A 13,155-nucleotide genomic window follows, 5' to 3' on the forward strand; every position below is an offset into this window, starting at 1 on the left:
GGACTGCCCAAGCGGACCCCAGGAGAAACCTGACCCTTAATTTCTGGGTCTGTAACTAATAATGCCGGGGTTGAGAAGTCGATCCTGGAGTGAAAGTCAGTACAGACAAAATCACCGACCCACACCTTCAGCAACAGGGTTAACTTCCAACCCACGAGCCGCAAGGCACATCAGCTGTTGGACACATCAGTGCACCTTGGGAAGCTGCTGGGCTGAGCCCTGTCCCAGAGAGAGCAGCACTGCGTTCACACCCCGTTTATAGAGTAACCACCCTTGGGCGTGACAGCTGTTCCTGAACACAGCCCTCCAATGAGCACCCTGCAGCTGTGGGTGTGACATGGGCAGGGGGTGCAGATGGGGATACAGGAGAACTGAAGGGTTATGGCCCAGATCCTCAAAGGTATATAGGCACCTAACCCCCAGGGGGCCTATCTGCCTCCCATTTCTTGTGTTCAGGGGAAGGTGACCGAACAGATCCCAAACCACTCCCCATCCGGCGAATTTAGATTATTTCCTTGTTACAAGGGATCATAACACTGCAGTGAGTAAGTTTCATTTCCAATCTCCTCAGCTGACCGCAGATGCTGTAAGTCAGTGGTTCTCAAGGAGGGGCCCAGGGCCCCTTCAGGGGGTGGCGAGCAGGTTTCAGGGGATCCGCCAAAATCTACTAGCTGTGCAGAAAACCAGTTGTTGGGGCACAGGTGGGCCATGGAGTTTTTATAGCATGGGGTGAGGGGGAAGAGAAGGGAGGCTAAGAAAGGAGAAGGTTGAGAACCTGTGTGGTAAGCGAAACAAGTGCAAATTAAACACCGGAAATTTCACATCATGAATATTACTAGTTTCAGGTAACACGCATCACAGCCCTGCACTGGGTCTCTCGGGTGTGAATCCAGGAGAACGTTCCACGTGTGAAAAACAATGTTCTCTAAATCCAGCAGAAGATAAACCAGCGCATCTGATTTAACTCTGCGAGGGCAGCACATGCTGGGACCCAGTCGCCAGTGGGGTAAGACTGGCCCACTCCAGTGCAATCAATAGCATTGCATCTACGTAGGACAGCTATGAAATTGGCCCCTTCTGCCATCTGTGTATATGTCATGTGACTCTGATCCCAGTTTGTGAAGAGCCCAGAGGGCCTCCACCGATCCTGATAGGCTGCGCTAATTGAAAAGCTAGCAGTGTTTAACCCTGTGTTTTGGGGCTGTATTAAAAGCCGAAGGAAGAGCCCCAGCTGTGGACACACACATGGATTGATTTGGGTATGCAGACACAGAAGCCGGCATCTGAAAATCTGGGGTTATATGTACAGAGACCAGGCACTTGAAATAATCTCTGTCTTTCTATTGGTAACTAGAACTCAAAGGCTTTGTCTAAACAATGGGTCCAATTAAACCCAGGCAAACAGGTGCATCTTTGGTGTGTGGATCTCTGGTGGTTTAAGGCTGGTCATAGCTATTTTGCTTCTGGCTGTGAGTTTGGAGGTAAGTTAAACCAGAATAACCTGCTTTAAACCGATCACAGCGTCCATGCCCCAAGGGGACCGGTCTGGCTAAACCGGTACAGAATCAGACCTTCAGTGACAGGAGCACCACTCTGTGGGCAGACGAGGCCTTAATAAAATGTTCGTGGATTGTCAGTTGTCTTAATAGACTTTTAAGGCCAGAAGGGACCATTGCGATCATCTGTCTGACCTCCTGTATAGCACAGGCCAGGGACCTCACCCAGGGATTCCTGCTTCCGGCCCAGAACGTCTGGGTGTGCTACAGCCGATCCCTTAGAAAGAAAGAACCAATCTGGAGTTCAAATGATGATTCTTCCACTGGCCCCTTCCCTTCCCTCTTACGAATCTGCCCCCATCTCCAGTCCAAATGAGAACTGTGCTCTCCTTTGCTTTTTCATCTCCCCCCGCCTCCCAAACTCATTACAAACATTTCACTTTCAATAGACAGCAGCCCCCAGCCGAACCCTCAGGACCCGCTTTCCTTCTAGCCGGTGTCCAGCCCTGCGTGCTCATGCTTCGGGAAGGCTCCCAGCTGAAAAGCAGGTGCACTAAGCAGAGGTTTTTCCCCACACTCGGGGCGGTGAGTGGGCCAGCTCTGGGTGTACCAGCCGCAGGGCTCATGGATCTAAAGATCTCCAGCGCAGGGTAGATTTCACAGCCATTTCCAGGGTGAATCAGCCTGCCAAGGGCAGTCGACACACATGTTGCTCAGGATCCTCACACAATACCGCCCGGACCTCTCCCCTTTTCCGCAGGTGTGGCAGGCCCGCTCCATGGCTGATCTGCTCAGGGATGTGCCCGCTCCAGACAGCAGGGCCACCACTCCACAGGGGCAGGAAAGGTCCGTGCTGGGCCAGCGTCTGAGCTGTGCCCACACTGTGCAGCATGGGAGTTGGGGTAGTTTTCAGGCACTTTTGCCCTCCCCCAGTTCTGGGGCTCCCCCAGGTTTCCCCGCATCACGAGATACCGGAGCCTTTGGGATTCAGACAACATTAACCGTTAACCCCCCCATCCTTTTCCACATCCCACGCCAGTGTCTCATGAGGGTTGTCTGCCCTTTAAAATACAAACCATGCAGGACAACGCGAGCTCGGTGGCTGTTTTGCCCTCGAGGCAGGGGCAGAGCTAGGCTGGCTCCAATTCAGGCTGGAGGAAGTTGTTTCCATTAAAAGGTGGGTTTGGGTCAAAAAAAAAAGTTTAATCAAAAGTGAAAGTTTGTGGGGGGTTTTTAAATAATTGGCAGCAAAGAATTTCTAATAAACTCAAAATGCTTCATTTTTTAAATAGGAGAATTTGCACTTCCTCGCTGATTTTTTTACTGTTCTCCCTTTTTCTAGTAAGGATGAAAGATTCCCCTTCCCGCTCACTGCTCCCGCTTTACCAATGGAAACAACCAATGGTTTAAAAATCACACTTTTCTAGTGGAAGACAAAAAAGCAAGAGGGCGGGGGAGGGGGAGTGAACAAGTTTGAATGAAAACAAGACTCTTAGTTGTTCTTCTGAAAACGTTCCCACCTCCACCTCCCCAAATAACGGTCAGCCAGCCCTTGTTGCGTGAGGTCTCTCGGTCAGTTACAGACAGTGCATGATCACCGTGGTCCAGGTGTGTGTGTTATACCTGCCGCCCGGAAGAGAGGGGTGATGCTCAGAATCCCCAGCCCTTGAACTAGTCCTGGGCTGGGAGGAGCCGGGACACCAGCTGGCAAACCCGCAGCGTGTCTGCCAGTCACCGATGGCCCGAGGACTGTGCACTTCCTCCAGCTCCACCCCCCACTGCCATTGCTGGGCCTATCCGCAGCGCAGGGCTCACCTGTCACTGAGCAGGAGCAGCTCCATGGCCAAAGCAGAAGGGCGTGATCGCCGTGCGGAGAAGGCAAAGACAGGTACACACACAACAGAGCCCAGAGCCAGGCACGCACTGGGGCTCCAGTAACCCATGCTGGAGCCATGGGGTGAGGCCATGGAACCCCGCCGCTCCCCAACCCAGTGGTTAGTCACATGCCAAGGGGCTCAGAGCTGGTGGCACCGGGTAGCCTGCTGCTGTCCATCACCAGCTGACTGAGAACTGCCAGCTGCTGGGCACCCTCGGGTGAGGTACCAGAGCCCCATTCCCTGCCCTAAGAGCTCCAGGCCGCAAAGCAGGGATGGCCCAAGAGACAGAAGGAGGAGGAGGAGGGTAGCGAAGGTCAGGCACTCTTGTCATGTGCCTAAGGAGACTCCAGTGCCCACTGTCCCCTCCTTCCCCGTCCCGTCCCAATCCGATTGGCAGCCACAGCTCTTCCACTCCGCTCCGGGAGCTTGTCTGGGTCCTTCTCCCGCCGTTTGGTAGATGTCTTAAGCCACTAAAATCCCATACCCACCAAATTGCTTCTGCCCGCCCCAGCCGCCAGCTTGGGGGGCACTTCGCAGGCCGTTCCTTCTCTCCCTCTCATCACAGCCAAGTCCCTCCTCCTGATTTACACCCCTGTGCGAGAGAGAATGCTGGGAGTGTGAAGAACTGCCTAACCCGCACCATCGTGTGCTTTAACCAGCCAATGGTGGCCTCTTTTTCTATCCTCAATCCAGAACACTCCCCTACAAGGAGCAATTCCCATCCACAGACCAGGCTCCCGACAGCATATTCACCTATAGGAAAAAAAGTGAATTTTTAAAAGTGAAGGTGTGTCAAGGTTCCTCCCCCACTCTGAACTCTAGGGTACAGATGTGGGGACCTGCATGAAAACCTCCTAAGCTTACTTGTACCAGCTTAGGTTAAAACTTCCCCAAGGTACAAATTAATTTTATCCTTTGTCCTTGGAATAACCACTGCCACCACCAAACTCTAACTGGGTTTACTGGGAAACGTAGTTTGGACACGCCTTTCCCCCCAAAATCCTCCCAACCCTTGCACCCCACTTCCTGGGAAAGGTTTGGTAAAAATCCTCACCAATTTGCATAGGTGACCACAGACCCAAACCCTTGGATCTGAGAACAATGAAAAAGCATTCAGTTTTCTTACAAGAAGACTTTTAATAGAAATAGAAGTAAATAGAGGTAAAGGAATCACCTCTGTAAAATCAGGATGGTAGATACCTTACAGGGTAATTAGATTCAAAACATAGAGAACCCCTCTAGGCAAAACCTTAAGTTACAAAAAAGACACACAGACAGAAATAGTCATTCTATTCAGCACAATTCCTTTCTCAGCCATTTAAAGAAATCATAATCTAACACATACCTAGCTAGATTACTTACTAAAAGTTCTAAGACTCCATTCCTGTTCTATCCCCAGCAAAAGCAGCATATAGACAGACACAGACCCTTTGTTTCTCTCCCTCCTCCCAGCTTTTGAAAGTATCTTGTCTCCTCATTGGTCATTTTGGTCAGGTGCCAGCGAGGTTACCTTTAGCTTCTTAACCCTTTACAGGTGAGAGGATTTTTCCTCTGGCCAGGAGGGATTTTAAAGGGGTTTACCCTTCCCTTTATATTTATGACAAGGTGTGATATGTTAATTAGTGATAATTATGGGTGAAATCCTGGCCCCACTGAAGTCAATGGCAGAACTCCCACAGACACTAACGCTGCCAAGAGTTTACCCCATCATCAAGCCTCATGTCCGGGATTTGATTTAGAACGTGCTTAGAAAGTTACAATCCACCATTCTCTAACGGGACTTGCTGCCGTCAGGCCCACTCGTTCTCCTCGCTGCATTAACTCCAGTTCAGACAGTGCAGACAGCCAGGATGGGCCATTTCACTTCAAGCCCATTTTCACGGTGGGTTCCCGTGCACGAAAGGAAGCTACAGTGAGGAAATGGCAGCCTGCATTAAGAACCCCTAAGATCTGCATCTTGCTTGGTGGGGCTGCGTTCCTGGCAGCGACATCAGGGCCCATGAAAGGCATCATGGGCAGCACAGAAGGGGATGACATGATTCTCCCCCACTAGAGCCATTGTTTGTGCCTGTGTGCAGAGACAGTCACACACCACCCACTGTGCGCTCCCTTTGCTCAGCAGTGGGCATCTGCTCCAGCCCCCGGGAAGTCAATGGAGTGGCCATTGGACCAGTCTCCAAGGCAGTAGGAATCTCTCAGTTAGCCCCCGTGGGCTTGCAGGCTCCTCGCATGGCCCTGCCATAAGCCTTGCCCCTTATTCTGCTGAGAAAGAGAAGTCGAGGTGCCGAAGCCCCGTTTCGGAACTGCTCTCTTATTTTGGGTGGCCCACTTTAAAGCATTGCCGAGTTCCCGCAGCCCCAACCACAGTCGCTGGGAGCTGGTGTGCTCAGCACCTCTGAAAGCAGCCACTCATGGTCTAGATTGGGCAGCCAAAGTCACAGACAATTGCTGGGAACTTGGGCCCATTCAGAACCTGCACCTTCTGGGACTGATTTCAGCAAAGGGGCCACGGGTACTGAAGTTCTTGGCATGGCTGGGCAGAGCCACAGCGAGAGCACCACCTCATGGGACACAGAAAGTCCCACTAGCCGCCAGATGGCAAGAACCTGCCTGAGTTCAGACTGAAATAAAGAACAACAACAAACAGGTAGGAATATTAATTGACTGAATTCAATGCAGTTTCTTTTCTTTATATCAATGCCAAAGCAGACCCCTGCTGGGTAATTGATTCTGCTTTTGGTTCCTTCCAGAAGAACAAGCCTATCCATCCTTTCGCCCCAGAGGTATCTGATAATCATTTATTTTCATTTTAATCAGCTGCAAACTAAGGCAAACGCTGCACAATGTGGAAAAACCCTTCAGGAGCAACAGAGAGTGCAGGTTCTACAACCACAACCATCAACTCTACGCAAGCTGCACCACGACGGTCCGGAGTTCGATCACTTTTACCCTGCTGCTTTATACACCGGAAAGTAACAGTGCTGAAGGGCAGTAACACAGGGAAGACAGTGTAACGAGAGAGAAGATTGGGTCTCCCAACCACACACACACACACTTACAGGGCACGGGTCTCCTTGCACATACACCACGGGGTTAAAGTGATGCCTTGAGGAATCGAAATGATGACCTAGACCGGTGGTCCCCAAACCGTGGGGCACAACCTCCTGGGGGGGCACAGAGGAATGTTGGAGGGGTGCATGGCAGGATCTGGGCCAGCCCTCATAGGGGGCAAGGATGGAGCCCCAACCAGCCCCGCTTTGACCCCAGCTGCAGCTCCACTCTGCCCCCTGCTCCACCCTCCTTTCCTCTAGCCCCAGAACCTCCCCTGCCCCAGTTCTGCTCCCAGCTCAAGCTCCTCTGCTGAGCCAGTGGGGGAAGGGGGTCACGGGCAGATTCCACTACTGGTAAGGGGGTGGGGGAGCGCACCATGAAAAGTTTGGGCACCACTACCCTAGACCTTGTGCTGTACCCTCTGCAGAGGGGGGAATTTCTGGGGGTAATGAAACAACTGAAGGTAGTTGGCAAGACAGAATATTGAATAGGGCTGAGATGCCTGGCAGAATGTGGACTAAATAGAATATGGCATAATAATTATTTTCACTGCACGCTGCAGACATGCCAGCCTTACAAAACCCAAGAAACCTGAATGCAAGTGGCTTTCCAAGAGAAGAATAGCTTCCATTGTTCACTGTTCATGAAAATCTGAATACATGCTGACAAAGAGGAAACCTCCACAATTAGAGGAAGAAAAGGGAGAGGTTTATAATTTTTTAAAATAAACTTTTAATGGACTTTACAGGCATGATTGCTACTTGTTCTCTCAGCCATAAGCAATATCACAAACTGCAACAGACCACATTTTCACCGTACGTTACAAAGGGTTTCTTTCTTTCTTTCTTTTTAAACTGGAAAAATATCACACAATCACTTAAATAAACAAAGACAACATTACAGTGCAAACAAACTCCTGGTTTTATTTATGCCGCAGTCACTGAGCAATTTATTTATTCAAAAGTTCCCCCCCACCCCCGCCATTAGAAAACACTGGTTGGAGAGACTCTTTCCTTTCCCAAACCCAGGGCTTGTCTACACCTACATGCTCCAGGAGCACTTCAGTACAGCCATACCTATGCCAACAGGAGGGGCTCTCCCAGCAGCGTAGGTGACCCGCCTCTCAGAGCTGGCAGCGAGGTCAACCTAGCACTGCCTACATGGGGGCTAAGCTCAGCCTAACCATGCCGCTCCGGGGGGTGGTTTACTCACACCCCGGGCTGATGTAGTTAAACTGACCTAATTTTCTAAGGTAGCCCAGGCTTCAGGTTGTTCCTCAGAGTTGTATTACGTGCTACACACATGGCTGTAGGGGTTTGATCTGTCTCAATCACGTCGGCCCAGACCCACAGGTCATGGACGTCACTCCCACCAACGTCAATGGCATTTGGATCCGGCCCTTGTACAAAACCCTACTTGATAACTCCTCCCCCCCCCACCCCCCGGCTCATAAAAGCCTGGCTAGGCTCTCCGTTAACTGACTCCTGGTCTTTGCACTTCATTGTGGTGAAGACACAGGGATCTAAAATGATTATTCCACTGCAAAACCACGGAGAGACAAGTTACAGAATAAAAACAAAATGCACTTGAAGATGCAAAAAGGGCAGCTTGGAAGTTTGGATCACTGGGGAAGTCTAGGCTAAGGTTATGCCTTGGGGCTGGGGCAAGGGGGACTCGGACACACCCTTCCCAGGGTTCCTCCTTGCTCTGGAGGAACAGAAAGTGGGGGTTAGGAATTCACCTCTGGCCTGCTCCAGGGAGGAAGGAAGTGTCCTTATTTATATGCGCTGGGACCCATGTAGCCCAAGTCACAAGCTCTCTCCGCCCCCATCTGCCCCAATGTTAAACCAAAAGTGGCCCCCACATCCCCCTATCTGAGAAGTAACATCTGGGATCCCACTGCCTGCCTGTGTCCTGGGGGAGTCACTGAGGAGCAGATAGACAGGTTCCCTGTCGGGTAAGTTCAGCCATTTGTAAAGACCACCACACAACCCTCACTTCAAGGGTAAGGAAACCATAGCCACCCTCCTGCAATGCAGATTCAGCTGGAACGTCCATGAGCTGACCACGGTATTATACAGAGCTATCCTTGGTATTAACAACCAGCTCACAGACTTGTTCGAACTAATGCTGGAATTCCCTATACCCAGTTCACATCTGGAACAGACAGGGTTAAAAAAAACCAGGCAGCGAAATGCATACTATCAATCTGGAAACATCATTATGGAACATCCTGGAGGTTCTTTTCACATTATACAGTACAATGAAGCAGTATTTTACAGGCATTAGAGTAATGATTATCCCGTTACACTTCTCAATCAGCACTTATTTCAAAGCATGTATGAGGGGGAGAGAGGTGGAGAGAAAGGTGAATTAAATAACAGACATTTTCACAGCCTTATTGCAGTCTGTAAAGTCTGTAAACTGCAAGTAACCAAATCTCCGCGCCAGTCACCGACGTATAAATACACAGTGTTCTAGACGGCGAGGTGATGACAGACCAGGATCAGGACTACCTGGCTACTGGATTTCACCAGTTCCAGCATTCACGTGCAAACACAGTTTGTCAGTTATCCTATTCAGCAGGTGTACAAAGAGCGTGCCAGCCATCTCTTGAGTTGGGGAGGCCGCTGCGTTTGCACTGTGGAGGTAGTACAGCTTCTGCATCTGACAGTAATGAGATACAGCTACGCACAGATGGGGTACGACAGGGTTGCTTGTGATGGCAGAGGTCAGGGCTCAACAGCCCTTGGGCTCACTTCCATCTTATGTCCCTAAAGCTCATGCTTCAGGGCTTCAGCTGGCCACCTGCAGCGGTCAGGAAGGGATTCCTCCCCCCACAGTGTATTCGGGATTGGGGGAGGTTTTTGGATCTCCTTCCTCTGAAGCATCAAGGATGGCCACGGCTGGAGATGGGACACTGGGCGGGGTGGACCAGGCTTGGAGGTGGCATCGAGCAATCTCTCTCTCAGGAGCTCAGCTGGCTGGTTCTTGCCCATGTGCTCAGGGTCTAACTGATCACCATGTGGGGACTCAGGCAGGAATTTCCCCCAGGTCAGATTGGCAGTGACCTTGGGGGGATTTTGCCTTCCTCTGCAGCGCGTGGGTGGGGGTAACGTGCCAGGCTTGTTTGGGTATCTCTCACTTAATAATTTCCCTCCCAGGAAACCGGTGCCCCTTGGTCCCTCCTGCACTGTGCCTGTAGCATGTAATAGTCTCGTTTCCGGGGGGGGCTGCAAGACCTTGGTCTCATTTCCATCTCTGGGTTTAGTGTGTAGGCGACCTGTGATGTACAGAAGCTTAGACAGGATGATCTGGTGGTTGCTTCTGGCCTCAGACTCCGTGACTCTGGATATTCTGCTGGGGGATGAAATACCAGTGACCATAATATTTTCAGATGCAGGGGCACCAGACTCTTCGCATGAAAGTTTCGAGAATTCCCTGTAACATGCAGTGCCGCATTCTCCTACCCTGTGCATCTCTCTTGGAGAGCTGGAAAACCCATTCATCACATGCTCTTCCATGCCGGAGGTGGAAAGGATGTTGGATGCCGTGGGTCAGTTGCCCCAGTGGGACTATTATTTGCCCAGATAAAATGGACACAAGAAGCGTGGCCTCTGACAGCCTTTTAAGGTCTGAAACCCAGCACGTGGGCACATTCAGATGACGTACGCCCACGGCTGACACATCACCGCCCGCTGCACTGGCAGAGCGGACAATGCGAATCAACTGCCTGCCTTGATCTCGGAATGACACTTGCAAAATGAACACAGTAACCCTCAGAGATTTATTAATGTACCAAAAAAGGATAAAAAATATATATTAAACCACTATTTTAATTACATACCCTATTCATAAATAATCAAGCACATTTTGCTATTGTAAAATTACTCATTAAGATCTCCTAGTCACACTGTGCGAGACAAAAGACTCCTGTGTTTGGATCATCCTGACAGACAGTGCATGAAGAGAGACACTAACATGGGGTGAGTGGGCAGAGCTATAAGGACTTGCATGTTAAGCCAGTCATGTGCCGATTTCTCCTTGAGCCCTGAAAGAAACTGCATCCATTTCAGTGTCTGTTAAGGACAGCATGTCACCGGTGGAAGATTATTTGATCATACACCGGTATTAAGTCAGGAGAGTGAAAGAACAAATATCCTTGGAGTTTCCTGACCGAAGGAAGAGGTTTGCTTTATTTACCCTTGACAGCAGTTCTTTGGATTTGGAAACAATTTTTCATTCACAGAAACATCCCCCAGGAAGGCTCTCTGTTCTCCTCACATGGAAATAGAAACACAGTAGTGCAAGAGTACCATACACACAGGACTGTCTAACAGTTTTCAGACAGCCAGCACACATCAGAAATGAAAGGCAGGACATCTCCATTTCAACCTCGAGTTTCTGAGTTCTGGTCATCGATGCAGCAGTAATTCCTGCTTCGTTGCTTGCCCGTCGCCTCCCATCCACAGGAAGGAGTGAGATTGGAGTGTTATAGGGTCCGGACAGCTACAGGGTAAAGCAGGGACAAGTGTTCTGCGCCCTTGATGGGCAGTTTTTTGGTGGTATAGTAGTGGATGACTTCCGGAACGCTGTCAAACGGGGGGCTGTTCTGACCCAGGATGTATTTCTCTTTGGTTTTTGTCAGTTTCATGTGCATAAAGCCTTGACTGCTCCTGTGAAGGAAACAAAGGAGAGGGTGTTAGTACCTGCACAGCCCCCACCCGCGGACACAATTAAAGGGTCGGCATCCAAATGCGGCTCCTCTTCGCTGGCGACATGCCGCTGGCTGCGTAAGAACAGCGAGACAAAAGCCCACCCGCACAGACCGTTCAGGCCAGCCTTTCGTCCTGTGCTCGCCGCCGTGAGCTGCTAGCGAGGTCTTCCCTGCACCAGCACAGACAGCCGGTCCATGCCAGCGGGGACCCCTGGCTCTGTGCTGACGCTCGCCCACATGGAGCAGTGCCCGGCAGGCCCCAGAGATAACGGGCCCTTTCAATGGCTTTGAGCCTTCATTCCCAGAAACTTCTGGGGTTTCAGCCCTTTCCTTCCCCAGGGATCCCAGCAAGGCCATGGTCTGGTCTTTGGGGTGCCGAAGCTGCACTGGGGCGGGGCAGCCCGAGAACAGCTGGTGGCCCCTTCCAGGACAGCTAAGCATCGCCAGCTCCCTGCTGCGACTAGCTAGGGACTCGGGCCGGGAAAAGCCAAGGGCCCTGGCCTGGAGAAGTGACACATTTCAGCCTTTTAAATGAACGCGAGGCCCTGCTCAGTCAGCCCCTGCAAGAGGGCTGGGGAGGTCGCTGAACTCTCCCTGGGGCAGTACCTAGGGGTCTCAGGTGCTGCAGAGGAGTCGGGCTGCAGCTTTCCGGCTCCCAACCCCATGCAGCCCCCACCCCCACCAGCAGGTAACAGGCACCTGTGCAAAACCCCTTCCAAGAGGGGTCCAACAATATCCTTCGAATCAGCAGGCGGCTGGATTCCTGCTGCTGAGGGCCCCAAGCCCCGCGGAGTCCAACCCTCGGAGCACCTGCACAGGGACTGCTGCAGACAGAGCAAGCCCCTCCGCTCCTGAGCCCAGCCGGATCCTCCCAGCACAGCAGGGCCCCGCCTTTCCCTCAGCCTTGACAAGGACAGAGGCGAGTTACGGGCTGGACCAGGGCTTTCTGGCCACAGCCCTGCACAGGGGGTGGTGTGGGACTGCCCTACCCCACCAGGTGACTGTCTCCGGCAGCTAATGTGGCAAGAGGGGTAGGACAAGGAGCCAGAATTCTGCCAGTGCAGCTCCTTGGGCACGGTCGAGGGATGGGAACAGCACCCCCACTCGTGTGCCAGCCAGGATGGGGCGGTGCCACTGTGGCCCTGCCTCTCCTGGCCCTCTCTTCACAGCTGGCTCCTGGGAGGGGCAGCAGTGAGTCCTGGCAGCGGTGCATGGGCAGGAGGCTTCTCCTGTGCCCCCGCGCTCCTGCCCAAAGCCATCTCGCCACCCGGCCCTGAGCGAGCCCAAGGAGTGCAGGGATTTGCTTTGGAGGTGCCGTATAAAGTGTTTTCTGGCCCTGGCTTCCTGCTCAGGCTCCCTGCTGTATGGATGAGCCTTAATTCCCCTTCTTGAGGGGATGGGCACAGTGGGGGGAGGAATCAAACTGCAACGTCCCCTCTGGTGAATAGCGAGGGGGGCACATCTCAGAGCTGCCCTGGCTAGTCTGCCTGGCGCATTGTCCCAGAAGGGCAGGCGTGGCCTAACTGCACAGGACACAGTGGCTGTACGTAGCGAGCCGCGTCCCTCGTTTCCACGGGCATCCAACTACAGGCAAATGCGATGACCCGGAGGCTGTCCATGCAAGAGGCAAGTCAGTTCCATGGCAACTGCTCGAGCTGCTAAGCCTCAAGAGCAGCCTCCAACCCACACCCCACCTGCCTGGCGCAGAGCTGCCGTGCTAGGGACACAAAACCCGGAGGAGCCACCCCTGGACTCCAGGCCCTGGGCACCACAGGGCTCTGTTCTGCTCTGAACAGCAGCAAGGGCAGGACAGGGCCACAGGCCTCACCACCTGGCACACAGGGCAGCGGCTGTCATCACCACTTGTGGCCTCCAGGACTGAGAACAAAGCACTGCACACGCCCACTCAGCGTATCTTGGATCCCTGCGGGGAGTGGGGGTTGGGGACGACATAAAAACAACAGGCACTGGCTGCGAGACATGGTGCAAAAGGAATCAAGTGGTAACGTGGCTA

General features: G+C 52.2%; 1 protein-coding gene across 1 annotated transcript in view; it reads right to left on the reverse strand.

Annotated features, from left to right (window-relative positions):
• Positions 1-7,132: 7,132 nt before the first annotated feature.
• The window catches only part of SHB (SH2 domain containing adaptor protein B), a 144,789-nt gene continuing 138,766 nt past the window's right edge, over positions 7,133-13,155 (reverse strand). The window contains exon 6 of the mRNA XM_074953556.1: positions 7,133-11,100. Within this exon, the coding sequence (XP_074809657.1) occupies positions 10,917-11,100 (184 nt within the window). The 3' untranslated portion in view covers positions 7,133-10,916. The remainder of the gene's footprint in view (positions 11,101-13,155) is intronic.

Source organism: Natator depressus, chromosome 5, assembly GCF_965152275.1.
Source record: "Natator depressus isolate rNatDep1 chromosome 5, rNatDep2.hap1, whole genome shotgun sequence".
Taxonomy (NCBI): Eukaryota; Metazoa; Chordata; order Testudines; family Cheloniidae; genus Natator; species Natator depressus.